This window comes from Akebia trifoliata, chromosome 13, assembly GCF_017979445.1.
Source record: "Akebia trifoliata isolate Shusen 1 chromosome 13, ASM1797944v1, whole genome shotgun sequence".
In the NCBI taxonomy this organism is placed as follows: domain Eukaryota; kingdom Viridiplantae; phylum Streptophyta; class Magnoliopsida; order Ranunculales; family Lardizabalaceae; genus Akebia; species Akebia trifoliata.
In genome coordinates this window covers 11,219,589-11,240,629 of record NC_141387.1, presented here as the reverse complement: position 1 = coordinate 11,240,629, position 21,041 = coordinate 11,219,589, and the positions used below count along the sequence as shown (strand labels likewise).

Here is a 21,041-nt window from a genome sequence, read left to right as displayed (position 1 = left end):
TAAAAAAATCCTAAAGGAATTACTTTAAAAAGGAAAGTAATTTAGACAAACATACACCTCTACGTTTAAGTGAATATTTGAGATGCACCCTTGGTTTTCAAATACCCTTCGATGTCTTTAGCAAGGCCACTATATTTATATCTAAATCTATAATCAAGTTAAACTAATAAAATATCTATCCTAAAGAGTAAATTTCACTAAGGTATGAAACAAACAAAAGCTATTTTGTAAAGTTATATCATAAAATATCAACATTTAAAGATTTTGAAATAATCCATGTAATATCCAATTGTATCTTTCTAGTTGTTCTCTCTGGCATGAAGCCAAGTTTGCATTTGTTTGTTTCTTATATTATTCTTTTCTACATGACCCTATTCCATAATTTTATTCCACAATAGGTAGTGCAATTCCGCACATCTCCCTATTCTTTAAAATAGGTGTCAAATTTTTTTTCCCATAATTGACATCCAAATATTAATCTTTCTACCATTTAGATCAGATTTCATTAATATTTCCAACAAAGGGGAAAAACAAAATAAATAAATAAAAACCTTTCATAGGTTAGATGCTCCAAAAGAAAAAGGTAAAAGTAAGCAAAAGTCCTTCGTGAAAATTTCAATAATCATCCAAAATTTGAGAAAAGTAAGCAAATCCCTTCACGGGTTAACCTCCAAAAAGGGAAAATTAAGCAAAAATCCTTCATAGGAAATTACCAAGTGTAGCCTTCCTGGGTACTTCAAAAATTGATCCAACAAAAAGAAAACAAAACAATATAACAGAATCTCACCTTTATCCTTGTATTTGGTGTAAAGCTCAGTCAATTGGGTATAATTGGTATCCACTGTTCAGCTCCAAACACAATCCCATTAATATTCAGAAAAACCAAAATAAATAAATAAATAAGATTGATGAACGACCCATTTTTGAAAAATAAAGTACCATTTGGAAGCAACGTTACCAACAACAATAATCTTCCCTTTGTAAATGTTGAGATCAACATCCTTCCCTTTACAATCCTGAAGAGAAAATCCCATAATTTCAAAGAACCCATATGCGTGTAAGTGATGAATTTTCATACAGAGAGACAGAGAAAAAAAATTGAAATTGAAATCTGATAAAATTAACTTACCTTGACTGTGAAATCATGGAGGGACTGATCTAAGGTAGATGATTGAGAAGCACCCATACCAAATCAAGGGTTTGTATGGCAGAGAGAGAGAGAGAGAGAGAGAGAGGGGGGGTGAGACTTTAGGAGAAGATGACGACGTCGGTGTCCGAGGGTTCTGTCGAGAACGACGTTGCTATGTGAGGGTTCTGTCAAAGAAGAGACGAAGAGAAATCGATGTTGCTGTGTGAGGGTTCTGTCGAAGAAGAGACGAAGAGAAATGAGTTAAAAAAAACGAAGGGTAATAACGTCTTTTCACATGAGATGTTTTTCGGTAATTCGCGTCTCCCGCAAACGCAAATTGAAAAAGCTCTAAAATTCCGCTTTTCACATTTGCGTTTATAAACGCAATTTGGTAACGCAAACTCGGTAAAGCAAAACGCAAATGATTGCGGTCCGTTTGATTCAGCTTCAAAACGCCGCGTTTTGACGCAAATGCCGGTAAAATTACGTTTTGAAGCGCAATCAATCGCCCCCTTAGTTCATGTGGAGGATAAATTTCGTCTATAGGAAACGATCCCAGACGAGCAATTATTCTCTGCGAGTATGACATTACCTTGGCATACAAATATTGTAAATTATTTGGTTATTAATATATTACCTCTTGGTTTGTCTAAGGCTCAAAGAGATAAGATCAAGAATGATGCCAAATACTATGTGTAGGATGACCCATACTTATGGAAGCATTGTATAGATCAAGTGATAAGAAGGTGCGTTCCTAAAAATGAAATTATTTATATTCTCATCTTTTTTCATTCTTATGCCTATGAAGGCCACTTTTGAGTTAAGAGAACATCAAGAAAAGTGCTAGAATGTGATTTTTATTGGTCGTCTTTATTCTAAGATTCATATTCTTATTGTAAGTCATGCGATCATTGTCAAAAGACAGGTAATATATCCCAAAGGAATGAGATGCCACAAACCCCATACTATTTTACAAAATTTTTTATGTTTGGGACATCGATTTCATGGGACCATTCCCTGTATCTTTTGGTTATGTTTATATTTTGCTTGTTGTTGATTATGTCTTGAAATGAGTGGAAGCTAAAGTTACCAGGACTGATGATTCTAAAGTTGTTACAGATTTTATCAAGTCTAATATATTCTTTAAGTTTGGAGTTCCAAGAACTCTAATAAATGATTGAGGCACTCACTTTTGTAATTGAACTATAGAGACTTTGTTGAGAAAGTACCATGTGACCTACAAGGTGTCAACTGCCTATCATCCTCAAACTAATGGATAAGCGGAAGTATCAAATAGAGATATCAAGTCCATTATTGAAAAGACGGTCAATCCAAGTAGAAAAGATTGGAATTTGCGTTTGGATGATGCTCGGTGGGCATATAGGATTGCATATAAGACGCCCATTGGTATGTCACCTTATTGATTGGTGTTTGGAAAACCATGCCACCTTCAAGTTGAGTTAGAACACAAGGTTTATTGGGCTATCAAGAGTTTCAACATGAAGATGGATGAGAGTGGACAACACAGGAAGTTGTAACTACAAGAGTTAGAGGAAATTCACAATGATTCCTATGAGATTGTAAGGATTTACAAGGAAAATAAGGCTTTTCATGACAAGATAATCTCTAGGAAGGAGTTTAATGTTGGTCAAAAAGTCCTTCTATACAATTCATGGTTTCGTTTGTTCCCGGGTAAGTTGTGTTCTCGTTGGATTGGACCTTTTGTTGTTACTAATATTTTTCCTCATTGTGCAGTTGAAATTCAAAGTTTAGCAACTTCCAAAGTGTTCAATGTGAATGGCCATAGACTTACGATTTTTTATGAAGGTTTCCAAGTAGAGAATGTGACAAAATTGGACCTTGAGGATCCTATTTATATTGATTGAAGAAGGAAGCATTATGTCGAGCCAACGACAATAAACAAAGGCATTGCTTGGGAGGCAACCCAAAGGGAGTTCATTCTTTTTTATTTTCACATTTATATTTTGGTTATTTTTACCTTTTCTTTGCATTTCACCTTACATTGGGGACAATGTAAATTTTAAGTGTGGGAGAGGGGATTTAGGTTGTGTTTTAATTTTGTATTTAAAAAAAAAAACAGTTTTGTTTTTTGTTTTTGTGGTTTTCAACGATTTTTGGTTGTGTATGTCATAAGCAAAATTCATTTAAGCTTGAAAAATTCCTAACATAATTGAATAAGTAATCTTCCAACTTATAATTAATTAGTCTAGTTCTTTTCCTTAAGAATGGTAGTGACAAAATTTGGTAGACAAAAACCGATGAGATTTTGAGCCTTTCGACTGACACATCCATATCAGTCTCACTATTTTCTTTCATGTGAGATATTCTTCCACGGATTTATTTCTCTAGAATTTTCCTTGATTATCTTCGAGGTCATATTGACACATGCATGCATGAACATGATTAAGGCCCTCTTTGTTTTAAGCTACATAAGTCAAATAGCCTATCTTGTAATTATTTTTTTCCTTTTATTGAACCCCTTTGAGCTTTATTGTTTTTTTCGTTTATTGTGAACCCAAGTTACAAGCTTTAAATCCGAAAAACAATGCCTTTACCCAGGTCGTAGAGCTAGTGGAGCATTGTTCATCATTATGATATGTATGGGTGTGCAAGAAATAAGTGTGGGGGTGTCTGGATTTGTGGTGTGGGTATGACTGGTGAAATGGAACAGGTTTTCATTCTCAATTCGTGAATTCAATTATGGATTTAAGTTTATTGTCAATAAAAATAAATAAATAAATAAATAAAGGAAGTGATGGAGGAAATTGTTTTTCATGTTACAAACTGTCCATTTTCATAATTCTTCTTAAATTTCGAAAATAAGGGGGGGGGGGTTCTGTTTATACGTGATACATACAAAGGTGGAAGCTGTTGCGAAGGATTGTTCCCTGTTACAAACGAAAAGTGTTCCTTTTGAATGATATCTTTTTCAATGCAGGAGTTGTAGATGATTTAAATGCTTTAAAGCCAAATTGAAGAAATTGTTGAATGGAGTGATTGGTTTTACATGTCTTAAATATTCGAGCTTGAGTTGATTCATTTTTGCTCCACTAGTTTCGATGATTTTTGAGCTAAATTCCCAAATATTTCCCCCACTTTGATCCTAAACCCCGTTACAACCCTTGAAAAATCCTTATGATTCATGTTATGCATGTGATCCCAGTGGTGAAAAATGAGAAGATATGCAAGCCTAGGGTAGATCATTTCCATTAGGATGAATTTGAGCGAAATATATACCCTTCAAACACATGAGAGTCAAGTGTTTATTTCCGTAAAGGTCTACGTATTTAATTTACTCTATCTTCAAGTGAAAATGCTTACAAAGTAATTATAAGTTGTTTAAGAATGTTTGTTCATGATATGTTATGAGTTTTGAAGAGTTTGGTTGTTCTTTGTTGATGGTATTGCAACCTTGATGTTTTTGGGAAAGTGAATTTGAATTTTGCCCAAGGACAAGTAAAAGTTAAGTGTGGGGGAATTTGATGAAAATGCAAAATGTTATATTTTTCTCCTTTAATATTTAGTCTTTTATACATATTTAGTACATAAATGTACTCATTATTCTTTTATTTTGATTTAGGATGCAAATAGAGGCATTAAGTGCAAAACAAAGCTAATTGGGCGATTTTGGACAGTTTCCACATCACTTCGTAATATGGGCATAACTCTCTTATTCGGGCTCCGATTGAGATGATTCAAGATGCTATGGAATGTCAAAAAAAATATCTACAACTTTCATATTTGAGTTTTGAGAGATACTAGCTGCATCAAGGTTGAAATCAGATTTGAAGTTGTGCACCTGCACTGTAGACATTCTGGAACGTCCTTTAGCTGCAATTCTAATACGCAGATTTGACACAATTTATTTTCGGAAGTATCCAGATCTGGTGCACGAAATTTCCAGCTGAAAATACTACTTTCCTACTTATATTAAGACTTTATTTTATTTTTAAAATTTTTTTCTTAATTAGTCAAATTTGGATATTGTTATTTTAAGATAAGATTTAAAATATTTTTAGAAGATTTTGTAGACTTTTAAGAAGGAAAAATAACGTGTAGAACAAAGGAAAAAACACAAGTATTTAAATTAGAGAGATCGATGAAGCTAAACAATACAAACACAAGCGGTTGCATTTAATTTAGTCAAGCGTTCTTCCTAAGATTTAATAATTTTTTATGCAGCAAATCATTAAATCTTTGTTGCTTCACAAATTAGAAGAATTAAACAATTACAGATTTGATATCTAACTTAATAGTAGATTGCAACGAATAATAAGCTAGTAGGTCTCCTAGTAATTAAACGAGACAATCATGAAAATAGACACAAAAGAATATTTAATACTCAAAGCATAAATTAAACAATAACAATCAATTAGATCTCACAGTTTTATTGAATCCTAGGCTTCCGTTTCCTTCGATCAATAATAAAAGTTTAGCCACACAAGACTATGATGAAAACTCAAAGGAAAAGTTAGAAAAGAGGGGAGAGAGAGACGTCCCCTTAGTCTCTTGATTTTTATGATGTATATTTTATATTAGTTTTATTTACATATGATATGTATAGTATGTATGATAATATGAGTTAAGTTTACCCAGACTTGAACATGGAACCAAAATCAAAATGAGAAGAAAACTTAAAATTTTTTGAAATTTCGAACATTCAAAATTTTAAGTTACCCGAACCTAAACCTGATTTTGAACTTGAAAATTACGGTTCGATTCGATTTTGGGTATTATCTTTTGATGAAAACCAGAACCCGCATGCCTTCGGTTTGGTTTTGATTTTAACAATATCTGAACTGAACCCGAAAATTTTGATTCGATTCGATTCTACCCGAATATACATGGCGAGTGTGTGCAATAAACCAAAACAAAAGGGTAAAATGATACTTAAACCTTTTTTTTTACAAGTCACTTAAGTGGGTGCAATTTGCCAACTTCAATTCATAAGATCGATTGTTCAACTTTTCAAGATCAACATTTTACAATCGACAAGATCAAAAGTTGTAAGTCATCACAATTGAACATGAATCATTGAGATCAACATTCAAAATGTCGAGATTACAATTGTGGATCTCTATATTTAAACGTGAATCTTTGCGATCCAAAATTCAAATTATGGTGATCAAATTGTTAGTGTGTAAATTTTCCTTTTTTTTATATTCTAATAATTAAAGGACGGTGGTCCGAGCTAACTCGTCTAGGTTTCCCAGTTGGCTTAACGATTTGATTCAAGCGGGTTTGGTTATCGAGTCATCACAAAATCCAATCGAGTTGTGTCGATTCGATTCATTACTTCCAACCTAAGTTTCCTCTCTCGTTCCTTCTTCAAAAGCGAACAAAACTCAATTAAACCCATTTCCGTTCCCGCATAAACATCCCCAGTTATGTCCACTCCAACAAGATCTCCATCATTTCTAACCGTCCGATTCTCTCACATTAAAACTAAATCAACGGTCACCAATACACCTCGCCTAGTTCTCCTTTTTCTCCTTCTCCTTTCAACATCATTCCCAGCCGAATCCGTCTCGTACGGTCAATGGCGAACTCTAATTTCACTCGCTAACTCACTCATGAACCGAGTCGCGAACATTCGTGCTGCGAGAGGAGATTTCTCAGGCTCGGAGAGAGCGAGAAGAATCGCAGAGAAGCTCGAAGGAGGAGGATTAGGGTTTCGCGGAGGAATGTGGTCGATTGGATGGGATTACTTGAGAAACTACGCGTGGAGAGATATGGCGTCGAATGACATGTTTGGAGCGATTTCGGAGATGAACCAGCTTTTGAGAGCTCTGAACGAGTTGACTCGGATTGAATCGGAGAGGATGAGAGCAGCTTGGGTTCTACAAAACTACCAGAACGTACTGGAGATTTCTAGATCGCTCTTGCGTAGGCTTCTTCAAGTGTTTGGCAGATCGGTATGTTCTACTTTTCCACAGAGGGCGTACTTTAGCAATTTTCACTAGGCCTCGCTATTGTGGGCTTCTAGAATGTTATGGTCTAAGTGAGTTGGGCCCTAGTCCTAGCCCAATACTAACCAAGCCCGGTCTGGGTTTAGTGGGCTGAAAACTTTTGCATTTTAATCCAACGCCCTGCCTTCAAGAGTAAGGCTCGAACACTTTTTTTAATGGGTCAACGGGCCAAATTTATGGCCCTAATGGTGAGTAACGGAGGGCTATTAATGGATTCGGTTTGGATCCAGAATAGTATCTATCATAACTAGGGCTGCAACTTGGGCGGGCTAATTCTAAGTCAACCCGGGCTCAATCCGATTGATGGGTGAGCCACGGTTGGGTTATATGAAAAATGAGTTGAGCCTGGGCTAGGATATCTCAATTCGAATTGACTTCGGGTTGATGCTCCAGGCAACCCGACTCAACCCGAACCTGATGCTATATATTTACATATTAAATTTTTTTTTTTAAATTATTAATTTTCTTTTTGCAAAGTAAAATTAAGGAAATAATTATAATATAAAAATGAATGGATTTAAAAATTGTGTGCAAATTTATTTACTAGTGATTTTATTTTTTTTATATTGTCTTTATTTTTTAAAATATAAAATATAATTTATGTGTTGATCAAAATAAAATTAGACTTGCTCAATGAGTCCAATCCGCTCAAAATTACCTAACTTTGGCTAACCTGAGCTCAACTCGATTTTAGAAGCTCAATCTCGAGTTGAGCTTGGGTTAATAAGCTCTAACCTGATGGTTGGGTTGAGTTGTGCTCAGGTTGAGGGTTCTGCAACTTAGGTTGACCCTCCAACTCGCTTAGGTTGCATCCCTAATCATTACATGAACTAATTCTGGATCCAAACATCATTTATCACACTTTCCTAACGTGGAAGTGTGTAAGAACTACAGATGATTTCATCGATACGATTTGATTTACTAGAAGCATATCTTCACTATTATAACAAGAAGGCTAAGTAGAAGCGGTTGAACACCAATTTGGATTCCAAAAGTGCCCCCATCTTAATCATAGGGTCATTTTAGTAAAAAAAAAAAACCAAGGAAATTGCACTTGCACATCCTAAAATCTCCTTGGTTAGTTTTTAAAATTATAAAATACTCTTTTTATTATGTAATCTTCAAAATCACCCTTTAATTAATATTTTAAATTACTACCATAATGATATATATAATATGCCTCATATATCTAAGTAAAATGTAAAATTTAAATATACATCATTTATATATTTCAAACATGTTATTCAACCGTCCCAATTGGATTCGAATATGGTTGACCCAAAATTGATCTAATATTTGGGTCCTTATCGAAATCCAAACCCTTGATCCAGCTCTTGATGACCTTATAATTGGTTAGTAAGTATTTAACGCTGAGTGATGCCATCATGCACCTAGGATTAGTTGCGTGATCTAAGAGGCCCCGATACCTCAGGTATTAAAAAAAAAAAAAAAGAGAAAGAGCGGAAGTGAGCTTCTATTGACACACCAACTTTTACTAACAGCACCCCCTGGTGATTTACATACGAATTGGGGTGCTGTCAGCAAAAGTTTGTGTGGCAATAAAATACTTAAAAAGAAGGGTTTTTTCTTTAGTACTTATCTAGTTATTTATTTTGAAATGTTGTTTAGGGTCCTTTGAGGGAGGTGGCGCTGACGTTGCAGAAAGAGATAGAAGGTGGCCTTTTATTAAAGGACTGTGTTGAATTGGGGATTAATGACTTGAAAGGGCTCATTCAAATCCTTAAAGACATGGCGTTGCAATATTCCACTTGGGGTGCCGACCATCAATGGGATGAGCTCTGAGACTGAGAGATCACTTTTTTCTCATCTATTTGTTTTTTTTTTTATAATTATTTTTATAATCTTTTTAGTTGCAGATTTTGAATTCAATGATGTGTTAGGAGGGTGGGTCCCAACTTATTCAACACTGACCAATATTGCACTTTTTGATCACCAATCCTCTTCGTTTGATCTTGTGGCGTCGAGTTTCATTTCATCATAAAAAATTAAAAAAAAAAAAAACCTTTGATCTCATTCATGTTGCTCTGTGGGGTGCTTATACCACATCCTCCTTGAGTGGTTCACATTACTTTGCAACTGTTATGGATGATTTTAATTAGGGACAATGACCGCAAACACCTATATTTTTAAAATAAGTACTAAAAAATTTCTTCTAAAAAACATGGATTCTCTAGCACTCAATTTATCAAATATTAGTCTAAAAATGATTTTTGAAGTGATAATATCATAATTATCCTTTCAATGATTTTTGAAGTTTAAAGAAACATATTTATTTAAAAATATTTAAGCTACTCCTATGTTTTATAATTAATGACATGCCCTTTGACTATGGTTATCTCTTATAGATCAATTAAAAACGAACTTGTTTCTCTTACCAAAATTAGTAATCTTTATATCACATAGATGATGACGATGACTATAATAATGATGACGATGGAGATGAGTATGATCATCATCAAACTGATTTGGTCTATGTACATTAGATTTATTAAAATATATTAAATAATTTCAAATAATTTTAAAACTCGATCTGAATGTTCATCGAATTGATTCAATTAAAAAATCAGCAAGTCGATACAAATGAGTCAAATAAAATTCTATTGAATTTATGAATAATTTTTAATAAATAAAATATTTAGTTTTTATTTTTCACAAATATTGGACGGTCTACGATTCTTCATCTTGTAAACTAGGGTTAAAAGTTTCAGAATGAGCTGATTTTTGGTGAAGATGATCTCTTCACCATAGAGACCATCCTCACAAAAAAATCAGTCCATTCTAAAACTTCTAACCCATACATTGAAAATATATTTGGCAACATGTTTGGCTCTTTTTAGGGCCTCTAAACGCCACCCCATATATATATATGGGTTAGAATCAAGGGACATATGTAAAAACAATGTAATAATAAAACAAATTCAAAATATGGATTAGAGGTTTTGGATTGATCTGATTTTTTGTGATGAAGATCTCTATGATGAGAAGATCATCCTAAAAAAAAATCAGTCCAATATGAAACTTCTCACCCCATTAAAAGTGATTTAGAATGTGGACTGGCGATTTTTAACCAATAATTTGTAAATCACTTTTGATGGACTTAAAAATTTCAAATTGAACTGATTTTTTATGAGTTGAACAACCATTATTTTTACATATGTATATATAAAGTAAGAAGAAACCAACTCTTTAAGAAAGGAGAAAAGGCAAACAAAAAGAGGTCAAGCATTTTTTAGTATGAGCAAGATTGAAAACTAGTTGGAAGGAAAGTAGTCAAAAGAAAACAAGAGACATTTAGTTATTGAAGCTATGAAGAAGTCAGATTGGAGAGAGGTCATGGTCACTTAGATAAGTGCTTTGGAGTACAAAAACACTTGGACATTCGTGCATCTTCAACCAATCAAGAACTCCATTGATTGTAAATGGGTATACAAAACTAAATTTCGGGCTGATAGAACCATCGAAAGATTCAAAGCTAGGCTCGTGGTTAAAGGTTTTACTCTACAAGAAGTCATAAATTACCTTGGGACATATGATCCAATAGCCAAGTTAGTTAACTTGTGTCTTCTTCTTACTAATGCTGCCATTAAGGAATAGTCATTATATCAACTAGATTTAACAATACCTTTCTAAACAATGACTTGGAGAAAGATGTGTATATGACCATTCCCCTAGAATTTTCATAAAAGGGGAACGAATCACTTTATGGGCTCAAAAAAGTATCTATAAATTGATTCACAAAAAATTTCTAATGCGCAGTTCGAAGCAGATTACTCATTATCCTCCAAAATTTCTAGAAATAGCCATACATTTGTTTTGGTATAGGTTGATGACATTCTTCTCACTAGAAATGACCAATCTTCTATTACTACTCCAGAGTTATTTCTACAAACCAAATCTTTAATTAAAGATCTTATAGTATCCAAATACTTTCTTGTTATTGAAGTTGCTTGCTCTAAGAAATTAAATGATACCCATGGACAACTTTTGGCTGATCCATAACTTATAAAAAACTTATTGGTAGATTAATTTGTCTACTGTGACATTTATAATATAAAAAATCTTTTTCACATGCTATTAGTCTATAATTTCCAAGATCAAGAATCATTCATATATCTCAAGAGCCTATTTATGTTCCTAAAGATCAAGTGTTTAGGATACTTACCTTGTGCCATAAGTCAGAATGATGATTCAAGATTATGTCGAGAGGTATGCATTTCATAATCCACATGACAATGATTTGATGTGTGCAAATCTCCAAACGTGTTCTTGAATTTTTAGACTCACCTTCTCTTTCCTCTTTATATTGGATCGGTTAGAGTTCTAGTGATTAATATAGATTATTATGATTAAGAACCCTATAAGGTATGTGTGTGCATCTCTCTATTATGAGGTACTGATCCACTTAAATAGATGGAAATAGAGAGCCTAGATATCCTCTTTTAATAATATTCCTATTCATTTATGTTTCTTACTAAAACCTAGAGTGTTTTCCACTTCTAAATGCATTGGGATTTATCTTTTATTATTGACGTCTTTAATATATAGAATCTTTGTGCAAATAAAATACTTAAACTATGTAGGTCAATTGGACCACACAAAATTGGATTCTAACATTCTTCCACTTGACTCATTAGATTGATTGTGTTAAAATGAAAATTTTATTTACAAAATGATCTAGTGAACCATTGACTCTAGTAGGTTTCAAATTTCATGTCATATTTTAACCAAGTCGAATTGACTCATGATTGATCCAGTCAATTCAAACTACAAATTTTGGGGGGCTTTTCGTTTGATTGCTTAATTGTAATATCCTAACTTTATATTATAGAAACTGATTTTTAAAATCGAGAGTCTCCTTTAATTGATCATTTGTTTTATTATACCAAAGAATGCAAAAAATGTTACTTTAGGGCAAAAAATACATATTCTTAAAACGTAAGAAGCAAGTCTATTCAAGGATAATTCCTTTTAAGATCCGAAGTTTCGCAAACATAATATCAATTCTGATATTGAATTATTAGGGAAAGAATCAATTTCCAAAATCCTAACCAACCCCCTCCTCCTCCCCTCCCCCCACCTGAAAAAAAGAAAAAGAAAAAAGGAACTCCTAAACATTGTATCAAATCCCAATTTCGTCGCTTCCCCCTCCATACAAAGTTGACTGGTCTGACTCACTTTGTTTCATGTAAACCAAGTTGTTTAAATCAAATTAAATTTATTTATTAATATATGTATCTTTATCTGCATAGATTTTTTTAATTTAAAGGTGGATTGATAGATCCAAAGTCACAAATTTTAAATATATAAAAATATATTTAAATTATTAAAAATTTATTATATTATATTAAAAATATAAAATCCATTTGACTCTATATATGGAGCTAAAATATTGAGCTAGTCTTCCCTGATCTCGAATTTAATTAAAGAAGGAAAATTCAACCCATAACATTTACGTCTGCTTTTAAATCTGAATATATCCAATTTATATTTATTTACATCTCCATTTCAACTTGTCTAAATTGTGAGAGAAAGAATTGTGTTTCCACCGGGTTGAAACTATATGTCAATGAGTAAATCAAAGTCATCGTTTAATAGTTATTTCATTTTAGTCTTACCCTTACTAACAAACAAGTTGAAGATCTAATTATGATAGAAATAATTTTTTTATTTTTTATGTATCTTTATCCAAGGATCCTTCACTCATACAAGTCAATGTGATGGACGATTCACATTAACTTGATTATCTCGCCCAATCACTTTCAAGACCGAGATGACTCGCCTGACTCACCATGATCCTAATGTGTTGAACAAGTCAGATAATACCCAATTCAACGAGTGTTGTTCTACTGTTTTGGTTTCAACTCTATTGATTTCGGGTTGACCAATTGAACCCGTTAGTCAGAAGTTTTGTCGGTGGACGATACTGTGTACAACAAAGATGTATTCTAGCTGTTCGTGCACTGGCAAGAGAGTGACCCAAGTTACTGAGTTGTCAAGGGCCATCATTGCCGACGTTCATTAATTGTTGGAAAATTATTAAAAAATGATTAATTTTTTTTAAACTAATTATTAAATAAATGAATTAATTTTTGAGAAGTTAGAAAAGTCAATTTAACATGCTCAACTGTCCAACGTTTTTCTAAATGACTAAACTGTCATTCTTCTTATTTCATCCCAAATCAAACAAAGAAACTCGTTATAAAAATTAATACTTTCTAACAACAAATGAATTAATCCTATTAAGCAAACATCAAGAAATGTGTTATAAAACAAATGCAAGTACTCATTAAGAAATAGAGAAAATAACACAACCACAACATAAGATATATATAATTCAATCACAATGAAATTACATCCATGGACAAATCGACAAGTATAAATCCACTACTCAAAGAAAAAATTACAAGAATAGAGGTTTATACTTACCTTCAACTTGCTAATAGTACCTACCAAATTTAGTAAGAATCCAAATAAAAAATTGATTACATTGCCATTGTGACAAATACGTGATTACAATGTAAAAATCACATTCAAGAACTTTGAACTTCTAGATTTTACAAGAGAAAGAAGATACGTACATAGAGATTTAGTACTTTCTCACACTCTCTATCAATGAGAAAACATCACTTTAGATAAACCCCCTTTTATCGACCATAATTCAAAATACCTCACATAAGGGAAAAGCCTATCGACCTCAAGAAGGAAAATAATGGTGATTTTATATCACCCAACCCAACAGTCCCTTGCTTTGCTTTCCTACAATTTCTGTTGTGTGTGCGTGAGACATTTTTTGCATTAAAAAAGAATCAAGTCCCTTACCTACTTTGTAAGATATCAAATCTTTCTAAGAGTCCTTAAACCCAAATGGATGAGCAAATTGGCAAACCAACGCCTCGGCCTTTTAGATTTCATGCAAAAAACACAGAACTTATATATATCTATATAAATATATATATATATATATATATATATATATATATATATATATATATATATATATATGAGAAAACATATGTAAAAACTTTCGTTTTTAATAAAAATTTAAAATATGGGTTAGAAATTTGGATTGAGCTGATTTTTTGTGAGGATGATCTCTATGATGGGAAGATCATCTAAAAAAAAAAAAAAAAATCAGCCCAATCTGAAACTTCTAACCCCATTAAAAGTGATTTAGAATGTGGACCGTCGATTTTTTACCAATTTTTATTACTAATTTGTACATCACTTTTGATGGATTTAGAAGTTTCTAATTGAGCTGATTTTTTGTGAGGATGATCTTTTCATCATAGTGACCATCCTTGCAAAAAATCAGCTCAATCCAAAACCTCTAACTCTTATTTTAAACAACGAAAGTTTTTTCATATGGCCCTTGAACCGCCCCCATATATATATATGGGGAATGTTGAGCAACAAACATTTTGACAAACATTTTGGCAAAACATTTTTCAAAACATGGGTTAGAGGTTTTGGTAGGGCTGTCAACGGATACATATCCGATCGGATAATGCAATATCCGAATCCGAATCCGAAACTTTTTAATGATATCCGAATTCGAATCCGAATCCGATCGGATATCACTAATGAATATTCGAATTCGTATCCGAATAAATTATCGGATATCCGATATTATCCGATTCGAATCCGAAATTTAATATTCGAAAATTATCCGAAATTATCCGAAACTTGTTTACTATCCGAAATTATCCGAAACTTATATCCGAAACTTGTTTAATATCCGAAATTTATCCGAAAATATCCGAAACTTATATCCGAAATTATCCGAAACTTGTTTACTATCCGAAACTTATCCGAAATTATGAATTGGATGTAGAAAGAAAATTTCTACACCCTTCACCATATTTTACTCCATATTTTACTCGAAATTAATAGGATGTCCCGTTTAAAAAGCTCAAAACCATCGCTGTTACACCAATCAGTCACTTGAGAGCTAAAACCTTTATCCATACTACTGTACATATCACAATCTAGAGGACTGTCAACAAAATTGACACAACACAACATGATCATAAAATAAAATATTATACCACATCGTGTTCACAAGTGCACACCATTTCCATTGCCATTACCATTAACACACACACCGTTTAATAACCCATAGGTGAGCTTATTTGCCATTCCCATTTTGGTACATTTTTACAGTTGCTAGTCCATTACTCATGCTGATCTTTGTCGTAGCCTTGTGCTTGGAGCTTCTTGTTTTCTTGGAGAAATGCATGCTAATTTCGTAGCTTTCTTCTTAGCCTTCGCTTCTGCAACTGCCACAGGATCCAAGAACTCCCTAGCATGATAGGTTGAAGCCCAAAGCAGAGGATTTTCCTTTTCATCCACAAAGCTCCTCATCATATGCCGAATGGAATCAGTAGAAATTACAGTAGTAATGCCCAACCTGCTACCCTGTGAGAGAACATGTCCAGAGCCCAAATATCAACTTTGGGAATAGTGTTGGGTCAATCGTACAATATTCATTTAGACTAGAAAACGATGATATATTAGACATTGATATGACCATGCTTAAGTTTACCTCAATGAGTGATGTAATTGTGGACAAACTGACTTTTTTTTTTTTTTGTTGCACCAAGCAAATGGATGATTTGAGCTTTAACTGTTGGATTAAAGAACAATACTGATCTATACATGGTCCAATGTCCGAAACTATTATTTTTCTTGTGGCAGCAATGACCTTAGTCACACAATTCAAACAGTTTCTGCTCTAAATTTTTCTTAAAAAACTTAAGCAACCTGTAAAATTAACATGACAAAGACTAGCATAGGAATGGGGTAACGTCAACCAAGGTGCGGATCTTACTAAGTTCAGATTTAAGTTGGCCCATTAGAACCACAACTCTGTTTTGGCTCAGGTCCCATGTATATTAGAGTGGGATCTAAGATTAAACCAAATCCACAATGAACACAAGCCATTTCACTATGATGAAAGAGATTGGCACAACCTAGAAAGTAACCCATTTCACTCAACTCTGTTTTGGTTCAGGTCCCATGCATATTAGAGTGGGATCTAGATTAAACCAAATCCATGCTGAACACAAGCCATTTCACTATAATGGAAGAGATTGGTAAAACCTAGAAAGTAATCCATTGCACTCTGAGCCCCCCCAAACCTGAACAGTTGCCACCCCTACCAAAGATTCCCGACCTGAAATGCATGTTTAAGGGGGAAATTGCTGAACAACTTCAGAAATTGATCATTAATTGATATGAACGGAGTAATTAAACGTAAGTATTATACAATATTAGTCAAATATGACATGAATATATTAGCTTCAACAAGAGAAAAAATGTCGGTACTTTAAGCTTCTGTTGTTGTGTTTTAGATTTAATTTACATATTTGAGCTAAAAAGATAAGCAAAGAAAGAATAAAGAACACCATCCACCACTCCAAATTCAAATTGTGAAAAAAATATTTGGCAATATTCCACAGGAAGAGAGGATGGAATTACCAGCAATGCAGACAAGGTAGACTTGCCGCATCCACTTGTACCACATAAAAGCACAGTCACAGATTCTTTCCTTTCTTTTATTCTAAAACAAGAAGAAAACATTTCAGAGGAAAAGAACAAGACATATAAAGCATAAAAGGAATTGGAATGGTTTAAGGAAACAATACTTGCACCACAAGCAAGATAATTTTTAACAGTAGATCTATAAGCCTAAAACAGGTTCAATGTGAATTACATGCAAACCACATTTTTTTTCAAAAATAATAAATAAAAAACTCCGATTTCTGGTATCCTCTAATCCCAAGGGATTGAGTACACACCACACACTTAAATGATCTGTCACTAAAACAAATGGAGTTAAATTAATTTCACCTATATAACAAACTACATTGTTATCAAATCTCAGTGCGGTACTCTCATATCAGACGCTTGCCAAAAAATTTGTTCAAACTATTTATACATTGTTTATATGAAGTTAACTTGTATCAGTTTAACATGAATTAAAGTACTTCAAAGAATATATTTATAAAAGAATTTATTGTGATATGATAATAAAAGGGGCATGGTAAAAGACAAAAAGAGCCAAATGGAAACATCCAATGATTGAACAGAGAAGTAAATGAAAAGTAAAACTATTACAATGAACTACTTTGAATGATGGACATTCTATTGGGGAAAACATAAGGTTGATCTCAAACATTTTCAGGGGATTAGATGTTATACCTGCATGCCAAGACGAGGTCAGCCCTCTGATTGGGACTCACATACTTGTATTCAGAGAGAGCATTGCAAACAACATCCAAGAACATCTCTCTTTTAACAACAACAGTTGTGCGTATTTTGTACAACTCAAATGGCTTACTATTACTTCTCTCATCTTTCTCCAAATCCAAATGGTTGGTTCTCTCTTCTTTAGCCAAGCAATCACCTCTGTGAAAGCCATTTTCTTTCTCAAGGCGACCAAAACCTGTAACTTCCAACCCTAGAGAAGACAAAGCATCACTCGAGTATTCTCTTCTCATCACTTCAAAAACCCTTCTGCTGATCTGATCAGATAAAAAAGACAGTTTTCAGTGATACTTGTTAAGTTTCAGTTAGTGTATATACAACATCAAAACATGCTGAACACTACGAAAATCAAAACATGCCGAATACTACGAAAATTAAAATATGTTACATGATGAACAAGTGAAAACATAGATGAGACAAGGAAATCTGAATTATAACTATTTGTTTAACTAATACCTTCGGCAATCCCATATGATCACTCAATAATTTAACCAACATGATTATGGATCTAACACTGTGGAACATCACGCAAAGGAAGCATAGCTATAACATCATAAATCACATTTACAACTATTAACAGAATAAGGATCCCTGGCTCACCAATTAAAGCTTGTTAGTTCTATCAAGGATTTAGATTAACTCATAAGTCATAAATGGATGGCTATGATGGAGAATCATATATGAATTAGTATCCTTCATATTAGGAAATATTGGTGATTGGGATATTTAAATAATAAGAATGATTTAGGTTAATTATGAATTTAGGATCTTTATATTTGCTTCCTCTCCTTATCTTGGTTTGATGTAACCTTCATAAATACTCTATCAAAGTGCATTTAAAACCATCCAAGAATTCTCAATAAGTAATTTTCTTCAATAATAGTCTAATCACATTATAACCAAATTGCTATCTATTTCAGCCAGAACTTCAAAAAATAATAATAATAATCAAAAGTACGCTTCAGAAATATTACCTTGAAAGCATGTCGAGCTTTGCAACCCATGAGTTGCAGAGTACTCTGCAACACAGGTCGTGTGTATCGAAAAGACGCATTATCTTTCCTCTCTTTCTTCTCTCCATATTCTAGCAATGCTCTTGTACTCCTAAATCCATATAAACAGTCTTTCAAGATATTCATTTACAAAAGAAACTAAACAAAAATATATATATATATATATCACAATTGTAAAGTAATCTTACAAAGTATAGAAGAACGCAGGTTGAACAAGATATGACATATAATATAAGGCAACACAGTGTGCCCAAAGCCTGCAACAGTAATATAAAATATTGGAAATTGAATTATGAATACTAACACACCCATAGTTCAATATAAAATGAGTTGGACTCGGAACATATTTAGTAGCAACTATGTGGATACGAGGAAAAAAATCTGTGGCATTTTAACTAAAGCTTTCTAATATGAGAAGAAACATAGAAATGCATAAACGCTTGTGCATACAACTTCAAAAACTAGTCAAAATTAAAAGATATAGGATATGGTTCTTCACTTTGATGATTAGGATCCGTCAAGAGAAGTTCAAGTCATACCATTTCGATCCTTCTTTCACACTAGCAATGGTAAAAACATCTAATGACTCTGAAGGAATTTTCTTGTGAACCATCTCTTGCCCATAATAATTCAGAGGAAGCACTAGAAATATGCAGATGATAGCAGCAATGGAGAAGATAAGAATATTGTACGAAATGAAATTTATACCTATTGTCAGTAAATGTAAACAACCAAAAAGGTTCAAAAGTTATGCTGGCAATGACAGCATGGATAGCTATCTGTCTTGGCTGCAGGCCAAGAACTCTTGCTAGCTGCATTTTCCTCTCAGGTTCAAGCTTGTTACGGGTTACCCAACTCAAAGTTCTTCTCAAGTGTCTTCACTTGTTCAATATTAAGTCTCCTCTTCTTTCCAATTTGTGAACCATCATCAGATAAGTCCTCTCCCCATTGATATCTTCATGACACATGTCAACACCTGAAAATGACATGGATCTCTTCCCTTGAAATGATGCAACACCTACACAACAAAAAACAATTCAAACCCATTAAGAGATAATAGAGAGAGAGAGAGAGAGAGAGAGAGAGAGATGACCATGGAAGTTTTGAGGAGTGTAGTTGGGGAGAATTGGATTGAGAGAGCTGGGAGGGTGGTGATGATCCTCTTCATCATTAGAAGTTTGTAACATGAAATTGGAAGGGAAGAAGGCCATTTCATTGCAAGTCATGGCTTAGGTACTGTGGTGTCATAAATCTAAACAGATTGGATGATGATCTGATCATCTATTTAAATAACATTTCTAAAGATTTCCTCTATAGCAGTTAAATAACATTTCTAAAGAAAATAGAGAAGATAGTACACAGGTTTCCTTACTGATTTTCATAGAAGTCAAGGTGGGAATGCTCATAGAAGTCAGGTTTCTAACACAATTGAATCATCTAGTTCCTCCAAAATGATTTCCTTAGATTCCTTCAGCACTCCTAACACAATTGAAAATTACATAAGCTAGAGAGATTGAGCATAACATATAAATAATTTTTATGTAGAAAAATCAGAAGTACAACACTCATTACCCATTTAGGATTGACTCTTGCATCCTTACCATCCGTATCATAAAGACAAATATGCTTCACATCAATTAATGGAACACAATGAAGGCCTAAGATCCCTATATATCCATACAAGTGATTCTTCATATTTTCACCTCAAAAACCACAGAGATCTGTACATCAAGTTTTCACCTCAAAAACCAACTACAGAACTCAACTTTCAACAATTTTCAACTAGAAGCATACATATGAAACTCATATAGAAAAGTAAACAACAATTAGTCAACTACCATCAAAAGTATGTTGTTTAAATGTTACAACCATATTGAAACATCTTTAAATTAAAAAACATATAATGTTCAAACTTAAAAAATACTAAAACCAAAAGTTCATATGGATCCATATTGATGCGAACTCAATCAACCAAATTGATAACATCTACACACAAAAAAAAAAAAAAAAATTAGTAGCAAGGATATGCACAATAAAATATAAATTTAATAAAATATAACAATTGTATTATTTACCCTTAAGGAATGGCAACCAATCTTTTACACAAACCAAGGCATCCACAACTTCAGGACTCAACGAAGAACGGGATTCAGTGATTATTCTACCACCACTACTGAATGCTGATTCCGATGCTACAGTAGATACTGGAACCGCCAAGATATCACGAGCCATCCTTGCAAGTGTAGGAAACTTCGGACCATTACTTTTCCACCACAGTAATATATCAAAGCTCTTTTCATCTTCACCCAGTGGAAATAAACCTTCATCTAAGTATTTATCCAACTCTATCTTCTGAACTTTGTGCAAATTTTGAGAACGTTTTTGAATAAATTTCTTGAATTCTTCTTGCATCCTTGAGTTCCCAGTACTAGAACTTCCATCACCAACTGTACCCAAACCACCTCCAATCGAACCACTGGCTAAATCAGTACAAGAATCATCTGTAATGACATACTTGGAGTATAATTCATTCATAGATTTCTTAACTTTATTGATGTGCATGTCTGCATCTTCCCCGTAAATTCTAGAAAACACAAATTCAATGAACTCCATTTTACAACA

General features: G+C 33.4%; 1 protein-coding gene, 1 long non-coding RNA gene and 1 pseudogene across 3 annotated transcripts; 1 reads left to right on the top strand and 2 right to left on the bottom strand.

The window, feature by feature from the left end:
• Positions 1 to 574: 574 nt before the first annotated feature.
• On the bottom strand, positions 575 to 1,233 carry LOC147387841 (uncharacterized). Its single transcript, XR_015171186.1, has 3 exons — positions 1,130 to 1,233; positions 940 to 1,016; positions 575 to 841 (listed from the first exon to the last, which is right to left on the bottom strand). It is a non-coding gene; the product is annotated as an uncharacterized LOC147387841 (long non-coding RNA).
• A 5,203-nt stretch (positions 1,234 to 6,436) lies between these two features.
• Positions 6,437 to 9,072, top strand: LOC147387840 (adenine phosphoribosyltransferase). Its single transcript, XM_086419974.1, has 2 exons — positions 6,437 to 7,065; positions 8,749 to 9,072. The coding sequence occupies exons 1-2, from the start codon at positions 6,538 to 6,540 to the stop codon at positions 8,920 to 8,922; spliced, it is 702 nt and encodes a 233-aa protein (XP_086276100.1). The 5' UTR covers positions 6,437 to 6,537; the 3' UTR covers positions 8,923 to 9,072.
• Positions 9,073 to 15,081: 6,009 nt separating this feature from the next.
• Positions 15,082 to 20,114, bottom strand: LOC147387839 (P-loop NTPase domain-containing protein LPA1 homolog 2-like; annotated as a pseudogene). Its single transcript, XR_015171146.1, has 8 exons — positions 20,021 to 20,114; positions 19,844 to 19,898; positions 19,128 to 19,374; positions 18,608 to 18,676; positions 18,381 to 18,510; positions 17,341 to 17,663; positions 16,618 to 16,699; positions 15,082 to 15,555 (listed from the first exon to the last, which is right to left on the bottom strand). The product of XR_015171146.1 is annotated as a P-loop NTPase domain-containing protein LPA1 homolog 2-like (transcript).
• Between the last annotated feature and the right edge of the window lie 927 nt (positions 20,115 to 21,041).